The following is a 22,269-nucleotide window of genomic DNA, read 5'->3' on the forward strand; positions in this document are numbered from 1 at the left end:
TGTCATTGGGATAATGCTGGAATACATTTTAAAGCAGGGATATGTTTTCAGAGAAGGTTCACTCGGTTGATTTCTGGGGTGAAGGGGTCATCTTATGATGGAAGGTTGAGCATGTAAGGCCTATAATGAAGCAGTCCATGTCGAAATGCAGCAAGACCTGGACACTATCCAGGTTTGGGCTGACAAGTGGCAAGTAACATTCGTGCCACACAAGTGCCAGGCAATGATTATCTCCAACAAGAGGCAATCTAACCATCGGCCCTGGACATTCAATGGCATTACCATCACTGAATCTCCCACTATCAACATTCTGGTGGTTGCCATTGACCAGAAACTGAACTGGACTAGCCATATAAATACTGTGGCTACAAGAGCAAGTCAGAGGCTAGGAATCCTGTGGAGAGTAACCCGCTTCCTGACTCCCCAAAGCCTGTTATGTTCATTAATCCCTGCTGTGTATTCTTGATCTGAACTGCTGTCATGTGAAGAGGGGTTCTTTATTTTCCTCCCGTTTCTGCTCGAGGGCAAATCAGAGGGACATTCAGCCTGAATTGTTATGGTAGGTTTCTTGACTGATTGGCTTAAGCACAGCATAGGCAGGTTTCTACAAGGCACAAGGCAGGAGTGTGATGGAATACTCCCCACTTGCCTGGATGAGTGCAGCTCCCACAATACTCAAGAAGCTTGACACCATCCAGGACAAAGCAGTCCACTTGATTAGCACCTCATCCACAAACTTTCACCCCCTCCATGTCGACACACTGTAGCAGCAGTGTGTACCATCTACAAGATGAATTGGAGGAATTCACCAAGGCCCCTTAGACAGCTCCTTCCAAACCCACGACTACTACCATCTAGAAGGACAAGAGCAACAGATAGATGGGAACACCACTACCTGGTGGTTCCCCTCCAAGTCACTCACCATCCTGACTTGTATCGCCGTTCCTTCACTGCTGCTGGATCAAAATCCTGGAATTCCCTCCCTAACAGCACTGTGGGTGTACCTACACCACATGGACTACAGTGGTTCAAGAAGGCAGCTCACCACCACCTTCTAAAGAGCAACTAGGGATGGGCAATAAATGCTGGCCCAGCCAGCGAAGCCCACAATCCCATGAATGACTAAAAAAAATATGCTCATTGGAGTTTAGAAGAATGGGAGATGATCTTAATGAAACATATCAGATTCTGAGGGGGCTTGACAGGATAGATGCTGAAAGGATGTTTCCCCTCATGGGGGAATCTAGAACAAGGGGCGCAATTTCAGAATAAGGGGTCTCCCATTTAAGATGGAGATGAGGAGGAATCTTTTCTCTCAAGGGGTTATTAGTCTTTGGAATTCTCTTCCACAGAGAGCAGTGGAGGCTGGGTCATTGAATATATTCAAGGCTGAGTTAGACAGATTTTTGATCTTCAAGGGAGTTGAAGGTTATTTGGACCAGGCGGGAGAGTGGAATTAAGGTCACTATTGGATCAGCCATGACCTTATTGAATGGCAGAGCAGGCTCAAGGGGCCAAATGGCCCACTTCTCATACTTCTTATGTTTATACTTGGCAGCATCTTTATGTTAATGGAGTCCTTTTTGTTTCAGTATCTTCTGGAAGGAAGAAAAGCTCAACAGAACCTGGAAGTTAGTTTTAAACAGCTGGATAATGTAAGTTTACCAAATAAACTTATTTCCTTTAGCCACCAGGTATATCTGCTCGCCATTAATGTAGACTACTCTTCACATGTATCTCACCAATATGGAAGAGCAGGAAAATTATCCCTGGTGTTCTGGCCAATCTTTATTCCCCAATCCAACATCACAAGAAAACAGGTTGTCTGGTCATTATCACTTTGCTGTTTGTGGGATCTTGTGTGAAAATTGGCTGCCGCATTTCCAAACTTCCAACACTTCTGACTTCATTCACTGTAAAGTGCTTTGAGATGCCCAGCAGTCATGAGAAGCACAATATAAATGCAAGTCTTTATTTTCTTCCTTTTCCCCTCCTGCCTCTCCTCCAAGTTGAAGGAATGACAAACAGAGAGGGGTCGTCTTCTGAGAAACCAAATGAATTCACAACTTGACCATGAAGTTATCTTGGGTGTGGACCTGTGCCAATCTGCAGTGTTGCTCACTGGTCTTTCCCTAACAACTGAGCAATACTGAAGCCACCTGCTTCAGTACCTACTCCTGCTCCCTGATGACTGAGTGACAAGTGCTCTGTTCAGATCGGAAATGGGAAGAAAAAGACGAGCATTTCTGTAGCACCTCCTGCAACTTCAGGATGTCCCAAAGTACTTTTCACCCAGTGAAGCGCTTTTGAAGTGTGGTCACTGTTGTAAAGTAGGAAATGCGGCAACCAATTTGCTCACAGCAAGCTCCCACAAACAGCAATGGAATAGTTGCCAGGTCATCTGTTTTTGATGATGTTAGTTGACACTAATGCATGGAATCTTTTACATCCACCTGAGAGGACCTTAGTTTAACTCCATCCAAAAGACAGCATCTCCGACAGTGCAGCACTTCCTTAGTACTGCATTGGGAGTGTCAACCTAAATGTTAGGTTCAGTTTTTGGAGTGGGACTTCAAATAAGCTATTCCGAGCAGGAACGATCACATTTCATTCCTCTTCCTCCCTTATAGTGCCTTTCTCTTGACTTATACCAGCATATGATTCCATGGGTGCTGGGCCCACTCCACTATCTCAAGAGACCGCTCTTCATATGTGTATGCAGATTTTGAGTATTGACAAGCTATTTGAGTATGGGAGGATCATAGGCAAACCTTAGTCACCATGCATACACATACCAGCAGAGATCACTGGATACCATTTAAGAGCAAGAGCGCCAGATGATTTTCCCTTATCCCCACTGAGTTTACCTGCAGTGCTCCAATGACTGCCCTGGTTGAACGGCTAGTTAAGTACAGGGTAGGAATTCGTCCTGGGATTTTCTGATTTATTTAGCACTGGATTTACCACCCAAGGCACTAGCCGACAGGAATTGCAATCAGTTTAAATCTGATGTTCTGTTTACCACAGGCGAAGAAGAGGTTTGAGCGTGATTGCAAGGAGGCAGAGAAGGCAATGCAGAATGCAGAGAGGGTCAACAGTGACATCAACACAACCAAGGCCGACGTGGAAAAGGTAGACCTGAAGTTCGATCCAGACAAATCCCTCCAAGCATATTTCCCTCTGGCCCTTTCAGATCTTAATCTCAATGTCTGCTGGCCAGGAGTCTACAGCACAAGCAGCTTTCCTTAATTTATCATTGAATTGACGCAGAGAAGACAAAAAGGCTGGGAATGCTGAGCTGGCTCAGATGAAGACACGTCGATGAGGCAGAGTCATGCAATCTTTACTGGCCTCTCAAAATTTGGGAATGTTTGAACTACATTGGGCACCGAGGTGTACAAGTTTTAATAGCACCTCATTTTTCGATTAGGCACTTTACAGCCTTCCACACTCAAAATATTGAGTTCAACAATCTTAGACCATAAATTCAACCCCCCTATTTCTTTTTCCTTTTCTTTGTATGTTTCGGTTTATCTCTTATTTTCACTTTCAGACAGTAGCACACCTGCTCAAGACACATTTTTTCTTTCTCTTCTAGCCCCCATCTCCATTCCCTTTGGCCCCATGAGACTAACTCTTCAACCCCTCCTGTCTTCCACCCTGTCACAGACCTTCCTTTTGTCCTTGTCCCACTCACCCCTTCCACAAACCCTCTAACTTTTCTCAGTTCTAATGAAAGATCATGGACCTGAAACGTTAACTCTATTCCTTGTTCCACAGACGCTGCCTGGCCTGCTGAGTATTTCCAACCTTTTCTCTTTTTAGTCCGGATTTCCAGCATCCGCAGTATTCTGCTTTTCAATTAAGTTCTAAAAGTCATTTGACAAGCACAAAAATTAATCCAATTTTTTTTTGATGTGCACTTGTATTTTTTTTAATTCCGGGGCTGTAGATACTGATCCCGGATTCAATAGTGAAAGAGCGATGTCAAGACTACTATTGACAGGGACATGTAGTCAACATACTTGCCATTAGGAATCGTTAATGTCAGTGGAGTGAGGTAATGGGTCCTTCAGTATCCGAGCGTAAATTAAATTATGTTTATTGGTTTCCCCTCAGGCAAAACAGCAGGCAAACCTGCGGAATCACATGGTGGAAGAAAGCAAGAATGAATACGCCTCCCAACTACAGAAATACAACAAAGACCAAAATCAGTTTTACTTTGCTGAAATGCCTCATGTTTTCAATGTAAGTTTAAGGAATTGGAACTTTGGAGAGTAGAACCAGGGTGAGGTAAATTTAGTGATCAGTAAATTTGAAACCACTATTAGGGAGAACCCGTGCAAGAGACGTTTGAAATAAGCTGGGCAAAGCTTAAGTAAAAAAAAAAAGTTAGAGCTATTTAAAATGCAGTCAGCTGCTACATTGTAAGATTTAGAGTATTGGAAGGATGAACTTCAATGAACTAAATATCTTTGACTATCTTATCTGTGAGTAGCTGACCGCAAGATTAGATTTTAAGCTCCTTCCCTCTCTTTTGCTACCTAGTATTGCCAACACTCCAGGATTACCCAAGAGTCTCTCTAGAGAAGTAAAGACTGACCCATAATCAGTACACAGATGTGAGAAACCCTAGGGAACAAAATCATAAGGGCAATAACATTTTTTTTTAATTGTTTCAACAATATTGTTTACTCACTATAAAAATATTCAGCATGTGGGACAGACAGCCAAGAATCATCCAGTAGGTAATCTATTCACTTTCAAATTGACCTAGGGAGGTCTTGCTCCTTGAGGATGGTCATGCTGGGTGACCAATGGTAAGAGTATGGGAGTAGGATGGCTGGAGGAAGAAACTCATTTGATGAAACCTTCCAGGAATAGGTTCAACCAGAGTTGGCAACCCAGGTTAAAACCTGAAGATCAGTATCGGACATCATTGGTTTCACCCCATGGCATCAATAGGTGGTGCTATGGGAATGGCAGGAAGCCATTATAATTTCCCCTCTACCTTCATACGTACTCTTATCAACCAAGTACCTGCTCGTGTTTTTACAGAAACTCCAGGAGATGGATGAAAAGCGGATACAGAAGCTGTGCGAGGCGTACAAGATGTTTGCCGACACGGAGCGTCAAGTCATGCCAATCATTGGGAAGTGTCTGGACGGGATGACCAAAGCTGCAGAGTCTGTAAACGAGAGCACGGTACGTAGAACTGCTGATCATTAGCACTGCTTGACCAACAGCCCTGTGTCAGCCACGGCTCAGTGGCTAACACTCTCACCTCTGAGTCGGAGTGTGGTGGGTTCAAGCCCCACTCCAGAGACTTGAGCACAAAATCTAGGCTGACCCTCCCTGTGCAGTACTGAGGGACTGCTGCACTGTCAGAGGTACTGTCTTTCAGAGATCTTAAATCGAAGCTGTGTCTGCCTTCTCGGTTAGATGTAAAAGACTACATAGAACATAGAGCAGGGGACTTCTGCCAGATGTCCTGGCCAATACACCAACGTTATTAAAACAGATTATCTGGTCATTATTCACGTTCTGTTTATGAGATTGTGCAAATTGGCAGCTGTATTTCAACAGCAACTATACTTCGTAAAGTTCTTCACTGGCCGAAAGGCATTTTGGGATGTTCTGAGGTTGTGAAAGATGCTATAGAAATGCAGGCCTTTCTTTGTTTACAAATCAACTCCATTTGCCCCAGAACTGGGAATGCTTGGCTCTCAAAGCTATGAGTGACAAGGATTGATCCATACAAACCAGCCGTGTAGGATGAGTAGCATTGCAATCCCAGGGCGATTGTTTCATTTTGGTTCAAGATGCAAAGGAACAGTTTTCTCATATAAACACCTTTAATAGCATTGTTGCAAACTGTTCAATGCATGCATAGCATAAATAGTTTAAAAACAAACTTGTTGAGACTTCATGTGTTTCTTTTTCTCTCTCTCTCTCGATTTTAACCAGGATTCTCGAGTACTGATCGAGGCCCATAAGTCAGGATTTGAGAGACCAGGGGAGTTAGAATTCGAAGACTACAGCCAGATGATTAATCGGACTTCATCAGAAAATAGCCTTGGTTCTGTTAAATCGGAGCCTAGGGCTGACCATAGAACCATCGGCAAAAGCAAGACCAAACGTTGGCCATTTGGGAAGAAGAACAAGGTACAGACATAAAGACACGTAGCTCCATCTAGGCTAACATGACTCAAATGTGATCGAGTGGTTGCCAACAATGCTAACATGAGGCATTGATTTGTGATTTTATTGGTTCCACCTCACATCCTATAGCTGTGTTTTATCTTTTACTGATGTGAGCTTTCAATTCTAGGGAACTATGCTTGTTTTTGTTCTCTTTTTGACCTTGCACGAACTTGCTTGTCACTGTGATTTGCTTCTGGATTACTGCCCGCGTATATACATCGACTTTCGTACAGTATTTTTGTTTCTTTTATTTTCTCCCAGCTTCTCTCTCTCTTCCTAGCGCCTTGCCATGATCCAGGTGCTGACTCGTGCTGGGACTCACATCTGTGCGCAGAAGCTGCTCTCTGCTGCCTTGCGCACTGTGTGAACCCGAGTCAGAAGACCCCATTTCAGAGGCTTGAGCACATAATATATGCTGGCACTTCCTGTGCAAGACTGAGAGAGCGCTGGCCACAATTTAATCGGCCAAACATAAAAGACCCCCACGGCACAACTACGAAGAATAGAGAGTTCTCCTCTCGATTAGCATCACCAGATATAGATTATCTGACAACCATCTCATTACTGCTTGTGAGAGCTCACTTGTGTGCAAATTGACTGCCATGTTTTCTATATTACAGCAGTGACTACACTTCATATGTACTTCATTGGCTGCGCAGTGCTTTGGGACATCCTGAGGTCAAAAAGTGCTATATAAATGCAAGCCTTCCTTTAGCTAATGAATGTTAGTGTGTTTAGGGCATCACTGCTGAACCTGATTCGATTTTCATCGGCTCCGTGCACGTCGGTTTACCAGACAGAGTTATGGAATAGGTACCAGACTCTGGCTGATTTATTTTTCCTCATTCCTCTTCCTCCTACTTCACTCCACAAGTTTGCTGAAGCCGATTGTTTCTGCCCTTATTGCTGGCTGCGATAAGGTAATTCATAACATTCAGGAATCAACGCTGGACCTTTGCTGTCTGTGCATCTTCATCAAGTGTGGCATGGTGCATTTATCCACTGATCTCTCAGGGGATTGTACTGTTAATCATTCACTGACCCTGTGGCGATCGTCGAAGATACTGCAACTGTGCACTCTTCTCCTCCTATAGTGCGATGTCATTGTACAAGGGTGGAAGTATTCGACTGACTGGCAACAGATCTGACCGACATTGATAGAAAAGCAGATCTAGGCTGCTCTAGTTGCTGCATTTAGTATTGTGAGTACTGGGAGCTGACTCCCCAGTCCAGACTTAATGATGTCATCCATGGCTCAGTTGCCAGCACACTCAGGCAGAAAGCTGTGGGTTCTGAGGGAGTGTTACACTGTCAGAGGTGCCATCACCTGAATCTGTTCTTGGATGGATGTGAAAGACCCCGCCAAGACACTGTTCCAAGAGCAGGAGAGTTAGCCCCAGTGTCTCGACTAACATTCATCTCTCAACCAACATCACTGAAACAGATTATCTGCTTATTACTGCGTTGCTGTTTGTGGGAGCTTGCTGTGTGTAAATTGGCTGCCACATTTCCTACATTGCAACAGTGACTACACTTCAGAAAGCACTTCACTGACTCTAAAAGCCACTTTGGGATGTCTGGTGGTCGTGAAGGGCACTACCTAAATGCAAGTCCTTTCGCTTAAATCAGTAGTAGTATAAAAGCCCCAGAAGGGAGCACATAGAGACAGACAGTTCGAAATATAGTTGAAAACGTTAATATTTCTATGTATCTGCTCAGGCAAAATGCTCACATTGTGGGCTTCGCTGCCAAGGCTGGTGTTTATTGCCTATCCCTCGTTGCCCTTCAGGTGATTGTCCGTCGCCACCTTGAAACAACTGCAGTCTGTGCGGTGGAGATGCTTCCACAAGGACTTTCCTGATGGCTCGATGGATTAATATGTGGCGGGGGAACAACATTGAGTCACAGGGACTAGGAACATCTCACATTTGATCCCTTCCATATACAAATTGGCCAGTCAGTCAAAATTGCCTCTCCATCTCCCATTCCAGTGAGAGTAAAATATGGTTTCTGCTCCTCTCCTGAGATGGTACCTGGTGAGTTAACAACAGCAACCACTTGCATTTATAGAGCGCCTGTTAATGTAGCAAAACATCCCAAGGAGGGATATCAAACGAACAGTTTTAACACTGAGCCACAGGAGATATTAGGTCATAGTTTGGTTATGTCGGCCTCCTGGAAATCGTATGCTCACTCAGCCAGGATGAAACAGGGCTGCAATGCCCACTTCTGCACCCTCTACCAGTCCAGTATCTTTCCAATACTAGGCAGACTGGAAGATCGCTCAGGTGGATGAGGTTCTGCAAAGCTAACAACTGAGCCCAAAGCAGCGGACAACCCGTTTTCGCTTGTCTGCAGTGGTGTACGTTACCTTCCGTGCAGACATCTTGTACTTGGCTTGCAGCTCTTGAGGGAGGAGGCCAGCTATTGTTGGTCAGTATTTTTGTTGGTCTCTGAAGTCGCTCTGCACCGTCGAGTTTCTCTGGAAGGCGTTTTGGAGTTCTGCCACCACTCGAATTGCAGCTTTAAAATCTGCTGTCACAGGAGCTGAGGGCCGGCCAACCTTGTCCTCTCTCTCTCTCCGTCGTTTCTTACAATGCAGACGGTTGGCAACATGTCCAGGAAGTCCAGAGTCCACCCGGACCTCCCCACAAGTGACCACTTCCCATCTGAGACTTTCATAACCGAGTATTCACCAGGCGATCGAGTTTGAAGAGCTCAAATCTTGAGCTCTTGCTGGATCCTGAGGAGTGACGGGTCCGAGCTCATTTCCTCACACCCCCAACACCCCCCCTGACTTACTCCTCCTTCCTTAACCTAGAGGTGTCAATAACCATTGTACTCTTATCACTGCCCCGACCTGTAAAGCGCTTTGGGACATCCTGACGTCATCTTCATTTGGATATAAGTACAAATCAATCTTTTCTCGAATACCTTGCTGTAATTTTCCTTTCGGGACTTTAGACATTTTCGTTTTTTTTTCGCAATGTGACCTTGTTCCTGCAATAACTGTTCAATTTTTTCTTGCAGTAGGTTCTGGACCTCGATGCCAAATAATCTCTTGATTTTCTCTTTCTTCGTGCATTCACCCTCCGGCAACCCACATTCCCCACCCCAAAAATGCAAAAGCCTCATGAGCTGGTTGGCAGGCTGGCACTGAAGCATCAGGCACATGGCACGCATGCAGTCTAACCAGCTTTAATAAGCAGCAATGAGCGCTGGCATGTAACAGTCTGACTGCAAACACGTAGGAAAGCATGAAATGCCTTTTGTGAATGCAGCCGCTCTGAAAAGGAAGGGTGCAACGATTAGTGGCATTCTCCAGTCAGCTGTAGAGGAACGGGAAGTGTTGTTTAGGTTTGGAACAGTCTTTCCCATTAACCTCAGAGGGTAATGCAATTCTAGTCCAATGGAATAAAGGCCTCTCGTTTGTATTTTGTCTGAAAGACCAGAGGTAGAATGAGTTGAGAGATGGTAAATATTGTTGCGTGTTGAGCTTTAATAGTGAGAGATGGCTGCTTTAATCCCGACAGCAGGTGATCCTGGTCACGGGGTGTGAATTGATTGTCATACTCTCTCTGAGCAAACTAAGGGTTGGACTAGATCTGTCCGGCTTCTGATCCATTGCCCTCCAGAGTTCGACAGCCTGTGCACGCTCACTTTTCAAACTCACATAAGGAAGGATGGACATTTGGGTGAGATACCAATAGCTTGATGGTGCTGCTGGAATGACATCTTAGCAAGAACCTATTCTTTCCGTGGAGGAGGGAGGAAATAGCCAAATGAAATAGTCACTCTCCCCTAAGTAACAAAATTAGCACTCACCTCAAACTGGGCTCTTGCAGAATCTCTTGCGCAGACACTCTCAAAATAGGTGTTCGAGTAACGTTTCTCCCAAGTTTATTTTCTCCCACTATGGATTAAACACACAAGACACGAGTCACCTCCAGTTGCACATTGTCACAACATTTAGTGTAACAATGGGATGTAAACTCAGAGCTGTGTATGGAGAGGAATACAAAATGTGCCAGATGACTTCAAAGGCCCAAAATGAGTTGCTTCACTTTGTTTTAAGCTCATGGCAGCCATGGGCAGTGCAAACCACCCCAACCTTTAACACTAATCGATGCCCTGCCCCCCTCAATTTACACCTTTTAAATTCATTTATGGGGTGTAGGCACTTCTGGCTAGGCCAGCATTTATTGCCTATTGCCCAGAAGGCATTTAAGAGTGAACCACATTGCTGTGGGTCTGGAGTCACATCTAGGCCAGACCCCAGACCGGGTAAGGATGACAGATTTCCTTCCCTAAAGGGCACTAGTGAACCAGATGGGTTTTACCGACAATCAGCAATGGTTTCGTGGTCTTTTAATTCGAGATTTTTATTGAACTCAAGTTTCACCTTCTGCCATGGTGGGATTCGAACCCGGGTCCCCAGATCGTTACACTGGGTCTCTAGAATACTAGTTGAGTGGCAATACCACTATACCACCACATCCCCTGAAACATGCAATGCAAAATCTATAATATTCCTCTCTTTCTCCCAGCTTTCATGGCTTCCCTGCATTTGCAATGACAAATGCGAGTGTGGATGAGTTTATAGTGCCAGCTGCAATTTAGAATGCCCCCCTCCCCCACCTCCCCATCCATCCATCCCTTTTCCACCCACCCCCAGACCCATCGCGACCTGCACAATTAATCGTCATGGGATCTCCGAATGTGACAAAAGTCTTAACTTTCCACTTATGCCTGTCACTCTGCTCTTCACTTCAGTTGTTGGGTCACACCCTCCATTGCCTTGTTTGGGCCGAGCCTTCTGTCATGAATAAACCCGCACTTTTACGCCAGTTGCCAGAAAACAATTATCCTCTATCTTCCATCAACCAAATCACATGAGATTGTTTTCTGCTGTTGGGCAGCTAAAGTTGAGTGGTCCCCAATGGTTTGATATGGTTTTTAATACACCATGCAGGTGAAAATGTTTCAGGCCCAATCCATAGTTGGCACTGAATCTCAGTGAGAGCAACAAGTTGGATCATAGAAACCTGCAACATGGAAGGAGGCCATTTGGCCTGTCATGCTGTGCTGGCTCTTTGAAAGAGTAGCTGTGCTTAGTCCCCTGATTTTTGTCCATAACCCTGTAAAACTTCTTGGGAACCTGTCCAACTTACTTTTAAAATTATTGATGGAATCAGCTTCCAGCACTGACTCAGGCAGAACATTCTAGATTCTGACAACTCTTGAGTCAAAATATTTCTCCTCGTCTCCCCTCGAGAATTTTCGCCATTGATTTGGAAACCTCTGGATATTGACCCAGCGGAGCAAAGCGGCTCATCACCTTTATTCTCCCTTAGGCGCCATCTTAACCTTCTCTGTTCCAGTCCCAACCTCTCCTCATAATTGAAGTCTGTTATCCCTGGCTGTTAGCTTTGCTTCTCTTGAGCCAGATGGGTGTAATGGGTGGGTGGGGGCGTGCAATTGGGGGACCATTCCGAATTCCTGCTCCCAGTTCCTAGCCAGTGGCTCATTTATGCCATTGTACCTGTGTTTTTAACCAGCAGGGGGATAGGGTTGGACAGAACCTGTTGACACATTGCCTTGGGCTCACAACAGGGAATGACTCACCGGAGCCAGATACCAGAGACCTGCCATGACTGATACAGCTCTCTCCTTGCATGAGCCAGCATCAGTGAGAGGAGGGCAGGAAATTAATTGTAGATTAAGGTTGGGGCTGGGGGGAGGAGAATGTATTTTTGGATGTCAGAGCGATCGAGGATCTGCGAGTGCTCAATGCTTCCTGTAATTGTTGCACCCTTCAATACATTTGCTTTGACACGACGAGCTGCAGTACAGAACTGGAGGCTGTGAAACACTCCCTTATCTACATCTCTTCACTTTATTTTTAAAACCATGACCAACTTCATTAATCATTTCGCATCCTGCTCTTTGAACCCTTTTTCCGGGGCAGAGAAGATTGGGCAGCGATACAAGTGCATCGGACACGTATGGCACTGATGCATGCCTTGGTGATGTGATGCACCCACCACAGATTGATGCGAGTGGGAGGGGTAATGCCCATTGTTCCCTATAATCTGAGCTCAGTTGGGCAGCGAGGCGTGAAGAAGATGGAGAAGGTCATGGAGCTTAATATAATCATGCTCGTAACATGAGCAGCAGAGGGCCAAGGAGATGGATGCGAGAACATTGCCTGGTCCAAATATCCTGCCAAATGCCCAAGGATAGCCATGAAGAGTGAACTTAGGAACAGGAGTAGGCCACTCAGCCCCCTTGAACCTGTTCCACCATTTAATTGGGTCGTGGTGTGTTTGAATGCACCCAGGCTGGACCAGAGCAGGTGTCTCAGCAGTTGCCGGTACAGAAAGATTTTTGCAGTTTGGTTTTTGTTTCTCTTTTTTGGGAAGTTTTATGCCTTTAAAAGCTCCTCGAGGAATCGATTCTTACAAATGCAGAATTCACCTTGCGACTTCCTAACTTCCGTTTTAATCAACTGCAGTTTGGATCTGGCAATTTCTGGTGACCTAGCCCCTTTAATAAGTGACTCGATAACTGCTGATCTCCAGTCCTGTACCTACTCCAACGTTGGGCTCCGAGGGCTTGGGGATGCGATGTAAACAAAATGTCTCCATTGTTAGACAGGATGGGAAATAGGAATGAATTTGGTCTGAGAACTTCTCCCCCCGCCAACCCTTAATCCTCATTTTGCAGCACTTAACTCTTGCATTTTATTTATGCATGATATTGTGAATTTACCACCGTATGACCCCCCAAGGAGCTCTTGAACAGTGTCCAGCCTGGTGATTGGGATTAAAGTGACACAGTATGTGGAATGGGAAACGAGGAGGGGATACTCCAGATTTTCTAACTAAAAGAGAAATTTGTCTTTGGGGTTGGGTTTTAAATGTGCAAACTGCACGCCCCACACCCCCCCCATTTCCTGGCTGTGCTGAGTTTGGGGGGAGGTGGGGGATCGCAATAGTCTTAACATCACTGGGAAAATCAGCTGGAGTTCCCACTCCTACTAGTTACCCATTGACTCCTCCTGGAAAGCGCTCGTGAGTGGGAGGGAACAGAATTGGGGTCATCGGTGATGGCCGTTATTGGTTAGTAACTTGTCCAAACTGAATACCTTGCTGCTCATGTGGAGAACAATTACTTGGGCGTAAGGTAATGGAAGTTGTCTCCTGCCTAGCAAGAGTTGACACCTTTTCGAGATAAGGAGAGAAAACTAAGGGGAAAAATATAAGAGAGAGATATTTCTGGTGAGAATGTCAGATATCTCTCACACCCTGTAATCCAAATGCAACCCATGAACAAATTTGGTCCGCCTGTTCAGAGAACATTACTGTATTTTCTATTGCGTCACTGGCAGGACTGGTTTATCAGGTTGACTCCATTAGTCAAATACTTTGCATAAAACCAGCATTCTGAAGGAAAGGTGATATTGAAACTCAAGAGCAGGGATAGCTACACAGCACAGCCTCTTCAAAGGAATGGTTGACCATTCCGCAGAGTGTGATGGACTTCGGCCAGGGCGCTGGGACAAAGCGTCACACTGGCTGCCTCCCCAAGTCTCTCTGTCCAAGCCGTTGGCTCAGCACCTCCTCCCATTGGACTCCTCAACAGCCTAGCCTTCACCGGGAGGGTGAGATAGCCTTGAGTATAGTTTGGCTCCAGCGTTGTCACTGTCCTCCCTGCCAAATTAGAATAATCTTAACAGTTCTTGCTTCTCCCCTTAGTGGGTGGGCCAGCCTCTGCCTCTCGCTGATCTACCGCTCACGGTTATTGACTTGGCTGACAACTGACAATTCATGCCTCACAAAGAGTCGCTGCGCAGATTTCCCCGATGAAGTGGATTTCAAGCATCTGACCCTTTGAGGGATGACAATCCAGTCACCCAATCATCGACACATGCCAATCTGCTAGAGCTGTGAAGTTTGTGAAAACTTTGTCTCTCCTTGGGGTGAAAAGGGGAAGTGGGGTGGGGAGGTGGGTGGACCTGGAAGAGAGATCTCACCTCCTAGGAACTGTACTTGCATCCTAGCTAAAAGAGAATGTGTGGAAGAGACAGTATGGGGCGAACTCAAAGCATTGCTCCTATTTTTGATTGATAAATAAACGGCTGAAAGGCTTTTCAAGGGCTATGTTAGACATTGCTGTTTGTCCTCCCTTTCCTTCTTCCCTCTTTTGTTTTATGCTGTGAGTTGATATCTTCCCTTTCCGTTAACAGCTTCCACCCCCTCCCTTCTCACCTTTGTACACTTACCCTTCATCTGTCGCTAATGGGCACCCATCCCCCAAGTTCACCAGGGATCCGCTGTCTTACTGTCTGAACGAGATAAAGACAGTGAAACCCAGGATCCCTTCTTTCCGAAGCTTACGGAGGGGGGTAAGTTGGTTTCCTTACAAATACTCATGCACTGAAGGTGTTGCACTTGTTTGGGAAGCTGAAAACCTTTTGGCTCAACTCCTCACGCTGACTTCCGCTAATAACTGCAGTAACTTCTAAGATTTTCTTTCCAAGAAAAACGTACCGTCAATTTATTTTGGTTGAGGGAAAGGGGGGGAAGAGTTCAAGAGGAGATGAAATACAGGAGTGACCAGGAAAGGAAGATTATCACACTCTCAAATACAACAGATTGGCCAGCACCCGAGTTGCTCGGGCCAGCATAGCGATGAAGAGTGGTGAGAGAAGATGGGAAAGTGTTTAAAGTACTGGTTGCTTCAGCCCTGTCCTGGATCAGGACAGTAGCCTTCAACCGGTCATTGACCAGTTGCATAAATAGGCACAGAAAGATCCAGAATCCAAAACATTCTGTCTTCAAGCTGAAGGCTGGAGAGGTAAAAGAATTGAAATAAGACTCTGCATCCACATCGTGAAAGAAGACTCCTTTGGTCTACTATTCCAGGGGAGAGAATAACTATTGATTAGAAAATGCTGGCCTAATGGTTCTGGCACTGGGTTAGCAACACAGATTCAAATCCCAAGTTGTGATTTGTGGACTAGCAGAGTAAAAAGTTGCTGGATTGTTGTTGGGTTGTAGATGCTCCATTGTTGAATACACTCAAGGCTGTGATAGGCCAATTTCTCGGTGGAATTAAGGGATATGGAAAGTGGAGTTATAGCCCATGATCAGCCATGATTGTATTGAATAGTGGAGCAGGCTTGACAGGCCATATGGTGTACTCCTGCTCCTGCTTCTTGTATTCTAGTTCATTAATGTCTTTTTTAGGAAAGAAGTTTAGATATTTAAACTAGTGAAATACAAGATCTAAACAAACGTTGTTCTTGTTGGATGATGGAGTGATAAACGCACAGGATGCATGGCCTGAAAGGGCCATCACTGCAAATAAAGTTGCCCATAGATTTACTTTTTTATATTATGAATAATGGCTATTTATTCCTTAATGGTCAGTGTTTAATGCATGGCCCAGTTTAGCACCAAGCCATATTGACCAAGACATTCTCTTGATGCCTGGTCTCTTGAAGGAAACTCTGATCTAGGCCAAGATGGTAACAGAGACCTTATGACTGAGTTCAGTACCCCTGAGTTAAGGAGAAAACACTAACAGGCAAGGTCGATAGATGAAGGGTGTACTGAAGAGGAACTGTACACAAGCACGTGTCCAAGTATTCTCTGTAGAAGAGGAGAAAGTGCAGGAAGAGGAGTGACAGTTGCGTGAGAGTGGTGTGTGGGTTGTAATCAAACCCTCTGGTAGGTGACTGCAATGAACCAGCCAGGCTTTTCCCCCACAGTTTATAATGGTGTAAAGTCGTCCCCAAGTTGTGGAATAAATAACTTGTTGAATGTATTCAGAAATTATTTGCCAGGCAGTTATGCCACTACTATATGTTGTGTCAATAGAGATACCATGGTGACCGTGGTAAAGAGTTACCTCAAGGGCTTTCCATCTTGGAGAGGCAAACAAACTACACTGATTACATTGGAGTAGACCAATGTGTTTGTAAAATCCCCAGACATTTATAGCTGGAGAACCTTTAACATGAGGAAAACACTTGAAAAGCCACAGCAGCACTAACTGGTTGAATGATGATGTTGAGTGAGTTTATTTTACCACACTTCAGTAGCTAACAGGCCTGCCTTGTTTTTACTAACAGGAATTCCTATTGTCCTTTTTTTAAAAAGGCCTCTGGTTTTCTGTTTCTCAATATGATTGCCTAAGTATCCCATTATCTTTTGACACCCTTAACGATGTCCTCTAATCTAATGCCCAAGAAAAGTACTTTGCTGGATCCAAATGCGACACATCAATAGCTTTACCTGATCTCCTCCTCCTCCTCCTCAATGTTTTTGTCTTGCTGAGGGCGTGATGTTCAAAAATAGATAAATTTTCCTCCAAGAATCAGCCTCTGATGCGTCGTCATTCATTGTCCTTCCCACTGAATTTCATAACTTTACACTTAACATATTGGTCATTGACCATTACAGCCGCTTTTGGTTTTATATTGATTCGACCATCTCTGTCCATATTGATCCTTTCCTAGTTCAACCACTTTAGCCAACATTAAAACACAGCATCGACTACACTTCACAAGCACTTCATTGGCTGTCAAGCACCTTGGGTCAAATTGAGGTAGTGGTAGGCGCTATATAAATGCAAATCTTTCCATCTGCCCTCCCTCCTACGTTTCTATGGTGATGAAAAGAAATTCCTTCTCGGTTCTTAATTTTAAAAAAAAAAGTGTCTAAAATTAATAAATCCTTTCCAGAGCTCCTTCCTAGAATATCCCTTTTTTGGAGTTCTGAGTTCTGAGTTGGTCAGGAAGGAATTTTGTATGATAGAAGGGGAAGTGATTAGGCATGTTGGAATTCTGTGTATTCTGTGAGTTGTTGCCCATCCCTAATTTCCCATGGACTGAGTGGCTTGCTCAGTCATTTCAGAGGGCAGCTAAGAGTCAACCACATTGCTGTGGGCCTGGGGTCACATGTAGGCCAGAACAGGTAAGGACAGCAGATTTCCTTCCCTAAAGGACATTAGTGAACCAGATGGGTTTTTGCATTAAGCGATGATGTTTGTCATGGTCACCATCTCTGGCTTCAATTCCAGATCTATTAACTGAATTCAAATCCCACCAGCTGCCGTGGTGGGATTTGAACCCACGTCCTCTGAGCTTTAGCCTGGGCCTCTGGATGACAAGTCCAGTGACATCACCACGACACCACCATCTCCTTCTGCCTACAATTAGCGAGCTGTGGTGGCAGGCACTAGGACCAGGAGGAAGACGTTGATGCTATTCTAGTCTTTCTAAACAGTTTCCTGCCAGATGGTATATCTGGGGTTACAAGTGATTGGATAGCAGTCCAAGAAGAAGAAAAGATCAAATTTCTGGGCAACTCTGAGGCAAAACAACTTAACAATGATACAATGGGGGAGGGGCTTGCTGCCGATTGCCAGTTTCAAATTACCCTGTGAGTTGGAACCCCAAGACACTTGGCTTTATAAACTGAGGACAAGCAAGGAAGTTATGCTGAGCCTTTATAAATCACCAGTTCGGCCACAGCTGGAATATTGTGTCTGATTCTGGGCACCACATTTCAGGAAGGATGACAAGACCTTGGACAGAGTGCAGAGAGCATTTGCGAAAATGATACCAGGAATTCAGGACTTCAGTTGCGTTTGCAGGGGGACTGGTGTCAGGGGCATGAGAGGAGCTAGAGCAGAGCAGATCAGAGAAGGTTCAAGGTAGATTGAATAAAGGTGGGTCATGTTCATGATAGGTTTTGACAGAGTAAATAAGGAGAAACTGGTTCCAATGGCAGAAGCTCAATAACAAGATGACATAAGATTTAATGTCATTGGCAAAGGCACCAGATGATTTTTTTTTACATTAAGCTATGATTTGGAATGCGCTGCCCGAAAGGGTGGTGGAAACAAACTTAATAGTTATTTTCGAAAGGACTTAAACAAGCTGATGGAATGGGCTGACGTGGCAAATGAAGTTCAATGCAGAGGAATGTGAAGTGATTCATTTTGGTAGGAAGACCATGGAGAGACAATATAAAGTATAGGGCACAGTTCCAAAGCGGGTGCAATAGCGGCGTACAGTACAAGAACAAGGAGGTTATGTTGAAATAAAAGCAGAAAATGCTGGGAAAACTCAGCAGCCCTGGTAGCATCTGTGGAGAGAGAAACTGAATTAACGTTTCGAGTTCTTATGACCCCAGAGCTAAAGAGAAGTAGAAATGTGATGGGTATTATACTGTTTAAGATTGGGCGGAGCAAGTGGAGCAAAATAGGTCAGCGGTAGGTGGGAGCTCAGGAGCGATGGACATCAGACAAATGGAATGTTAATGGTAGTGGTAAGGACTAAAGAAAGTGCTGATAGTGGCATAAAGGTAAGATAGCAGAATGTGATGATAGCAGAACAAGGGTCAGCACTCTGTGAAAGGACAACGTGGAACAAGTAACTGATAGCCCTGTGGAGTTGGGATGGGGGGAGGCATTGGGGGAAGGAGAATTTTTTTCAAAAGGATTAAAAATAATTTTAAAATTATTTTTAAAAATGAATAAAAATAAATAAAATAATTTTTAAAAAATTTTGGATTAAAATGGGGGTAAAGATGGAGGAGAGAGTTCATGGTCTGAAGTTGTTGAACTCAATGTTCAGTCCAGAAGGCTGTAAAGTGCCTAGTCGGAAGATGAGGTGCTGTTCCTCCAGTTTGCGTTGAGCTTCACTGGAACATTGCAGCAGGCCAAGGACAGACATGTGGGCATGAGAGCAGGGTGGAGTGTTAAAATGGCAAGCGACAGGGAGGTCTGGGTCATGCTTGTGGACTGAGTGAAGGTGTTCTGCAAAGCGGTCACCCAGTCTACGTTTAGTCTCCCCAGTGTAGAGGAGACTGCATTGGGAGCAACAAATACAGTAGACTAAATTGAAGGAGGTGCAAGTAGATGAAAAGTGAGGAGTGTTTAGGGCCTTGGACAGTAAGGAGGGAGGAGGTAAAGGGGCGGGTATTGCACCTTCTACAATTGCATGGGAAGGGGATGAGGAGTTGGGGTGATGGAGGAGTGGACCAGGGTATCACAGAGGGAATAGTCCTTATGGAATGCTGACAGGGGTGGAGGTAAGGGGAAGATGTGTTTGGTGGTGGCATCGTGCTGGAGTTGGTGGAAATGGCAGAGGATGATCCTTTGAATGCGGAGACTGGTGGGTGAAAAGTGAGGACAAGGGGGACCTATTCTTGGAGGGAGGAGAAGGCATGAGGGCAGAGGTGCAGGAGGTGGGTTGGACACGGTTGAGGGCCCTGTCAACCACAGTCGGTGGGAAACCTTGGTTAAGAAAAAAGGAAGGCATGTCAGAAGCACCGTTTTGGAAGGTAGCATCATTGGAACAGATGCAGCAGAGGAACTGAGAGAATGAGATGCAGCCCTTGCAGGAAGCAGGGTGTGAGGAGCTGTAGTTGAGGTAGCTGTGGGAGTCGGTAGGCTTGTAATGAATATTGGTGGACAGTCTATCACCAGAAATGGAGACAGAGGTCCGGGAAGGGAATGTGGGAGATGGACCATGTGAAGGTGAGAGAGGGGTGGAAATTGGAAGGAAGGTAATGTTTAATTTGCACAGGACACTCGTTCAGCCTCAGTTGGAGTATTGCATCCAGTTTTGGCACCGCACTTTAGGAATGATTGGAGAGGGAACAGAAAGATTCACAAAGATGGTTCCAGGGATGAGGAACTTCAGTTAAGAAGATAGATTGGAGGAAGTTAGGACTGTTTTCCTTAGGGAAAAGAAGCCTGAGAGGAGATTTGATAGCAGTATTGAAAATCATGAGGGTTCTGGACAGAGTAGATAGGGAGAAACTGTTCCTGCTTGTGAAAGGATCGAGAACGAGAGGGCACAGATTTAAAGCAGTTGGTTAAAAAGGAAGCAAAAGTAACATGAGAAAAAAACTTTTTCACACAGCAAGTGGTTAGGGTCTGGAATGCACTGCCTGAGAGTGTGGTGGAGGCAGGTTCAATTGAAGCATTCAAAAGAGAATTAGACTATTATCTGAAAAGGAAGAATGTGCAGGGTAATGGAGGCAAGGTGGGAGAATGGCACTAAGGGAATTGCTCATTTCGAGAGCTGGTGCAGACACAATGGGCTGAATGGCCTCCTTCTGCGCTGTAACAGTTCTGCGATAAGAAATCTGATGAATGTTTGAAGGGAAAAAGAATTCCGAGCTATTGGGAAAGATCAGAGGGTGTGGGACTAAGTGGATAACTCATCCAAAGATGTGGCACAGGTACAATGGGCTGAATGGCCCCCTTCTGTGCTGTATCATTGAATGACTGTACGCAGTGTTGTGTTGAGGCTGTGCGAGGTCTCCGTTTCCATTTAGTCTCTGGTGCAGCAAAGCAATGAGTGTCAGCTGGGCAGTTGACAATCTGAGCAGGGGAGGCTGGTCTTGGCAATGGTGTCCCTGGGAATCTTTATAACGTGCCCGCGCTCATTACCCATTCCCTCTGAGTGGCTATTGGTGACTTGGTAAAATACTGACGCATGACTGGCACAGAGATTGAAGACCTGTAGGTGAAAATGTACACATGAAAAAGATTTTATTTTGGAAAGGCTATTGTTTTGCACCATTCTTTGATATTGTGAATTGACCTATTCTCTGATTGTGCACATTTACAAGTCTTTCATTGATGTGACTTCTGAAATCCAGTCAGAAACACAAACTTTTTTTTGCTACTCTTGAGGCCATTTTATTCTAGTTTCTTATCTTGACCTGTTCAAGGTATTTTAATGTGTATTTACCCATCTAACACGCCCAGGCTAGGAATGACGATTGCTGCCGTATAAAGTACAAAGATAAAAGTTAAGTGCTGCAACTCCAGAGACTTAGTCTGACCTGAACATCAGCCTTAAAATGGCACCCCCTACTGCACAAAAATGAGATTTCCATTCCCCAAAGGGAAAACCCAAGGAACGATCAACATCAAGTTAACCTTTACCTGAGCTTCTGACCTCGAGTTTTCTCCTTCACTAAAGACTTATTTGCTTCCACTGCCGCAGAGTTGCCTGACTCTGCCCTGCCCTCAGCTCCTCCTGATGCTGAATCCTTCAAAGATGCCTTTGCCATCTACAGTGTTGTCCAAGAAGATTTCGACACTTGCCAAACTTGTGGCGATCGGATCACCATATTCACCACATAATACAAAATATGTGCAAAGGATGGATCTTGTAGCAATCTCCCAGAGACGATCTGGCATTGAGGGACAGGACTCACTGTGCCTTTGTTGTAGAATATAGTTTGAGCAGCAGCAACTTAATCACTATATCCAGTTGTGGTGTAGCAGCTAAAATATTACAACGTGCTTTCACTTCCTTCAATGGGGGCTTCTTTACCACATACCTTAATGGAACGAGGCTCCATTTTTAAAATGTTTTCCCGCAGGATTTTCTACTTTTGACTGGCCACGGATTGTGCCAGGCAGGATCTGGAACTGGGTCTCCAGTCAAATAAGCTGCCGCGGGCTTCGAATGTCCATTTGATTAAAATCTCTCACTTGGTGAGCAGTGTCAGTTCGCCCTATGTGGCAAGTGGTGAAGGTATTGGACAACACTGACCTACAGCCTCTAATATTCCATTGCTCTCATCCTCCATGGACTCCCCCTTGTCCAAAACTGCTACCTTTTTATACTCATATCACCCCAGTCTTCGCTCATTGGTTTCCCATCCCCCAACGTTCCATTAAAATTATTGACCTCATTTTTAGATCCTTCTACTAGACCCTTACTCTATCTCCGAATCTTTCACCAGCCTGTAGCTCCTGTGAACTCTTTGTTCCTCTGGTTCAAGGCCCTTTCACCCCCCCCAATATTGTCTTCAGCTGCCTGGCTCTTGTTCAGTTAATTAAGTCTTTTAACGCGGGTTGGGGCAACTTACCGCTTTGAAAATTCATCGGCGCGCTAAGGATAGCATTGTAACGGGAGGTTTAAACCAAAAAGGTTAACCCAGTCATACACTATCACTTACCCATGATCGTTTCCAGGAAGAAAAATGTCCATGGTAACTATGAGACTTCAAAACTGAAGTTAAT

General features: G+C 44.9%; 1 protein-coding gene across 3 annotated transcripts in view; it reads left to right on the top strand.

Moving 5' to 3' along the window:
* LOC144668920 (cdc42-interacting protein 4 homolog) overlaps positions 1 to 22,269 on the top strand; it is a 101,819-nt gene that overhangs the window by 71,333 nt on the left and 8,217 nt on the right. For 2 of the 3 annotated variants that reach the window (XM_078531395.1, XM_078531394.1), the window contains 5 exons: positions 1,593 to 1,655; positions 3,028 to 3,132; positions 4,120 to 4,248; positions 5,059 to 5,205; positions 5,968 to 6,165. In XM_078531395.1, the coding sequence (XP_078387521.1) occupies positions 1,593 to 1,655; positions 3,028 to 3,132; positions 4,120 to 4,248; positions 5,059 to 5,205; positions 5,968 to 6,165 (642 nt within the window). Of the gene's footprint in view, positions 1 to 1,592; positions 1,656 to 3,027; positions 3,133 to 4,119; positions 4,249 to 5,058; positions 5,206 to 5,967; positions 6,166 to 14,452; positions 14,612 to 22,269 lie in introns of all 3 variants that reach the window. The other variant, XM_078531396.1, reaches the window with a different exon arrangement.

The sequence above is a fragment of the Cetorhinus maximus genome, chromosome 28 (assembly GCF_964194155.1).
Source record: "Cetorhinus maximus chromosome 28, sCetMax3.hap1.1, whole genome shotgun sequence".
NCBI lineage: Eukaryota > Metazoa > Chordata > Chondrichthyes > Lamniformes > Cetorhinidae > Cetorhinus > Cetorhinus maximus.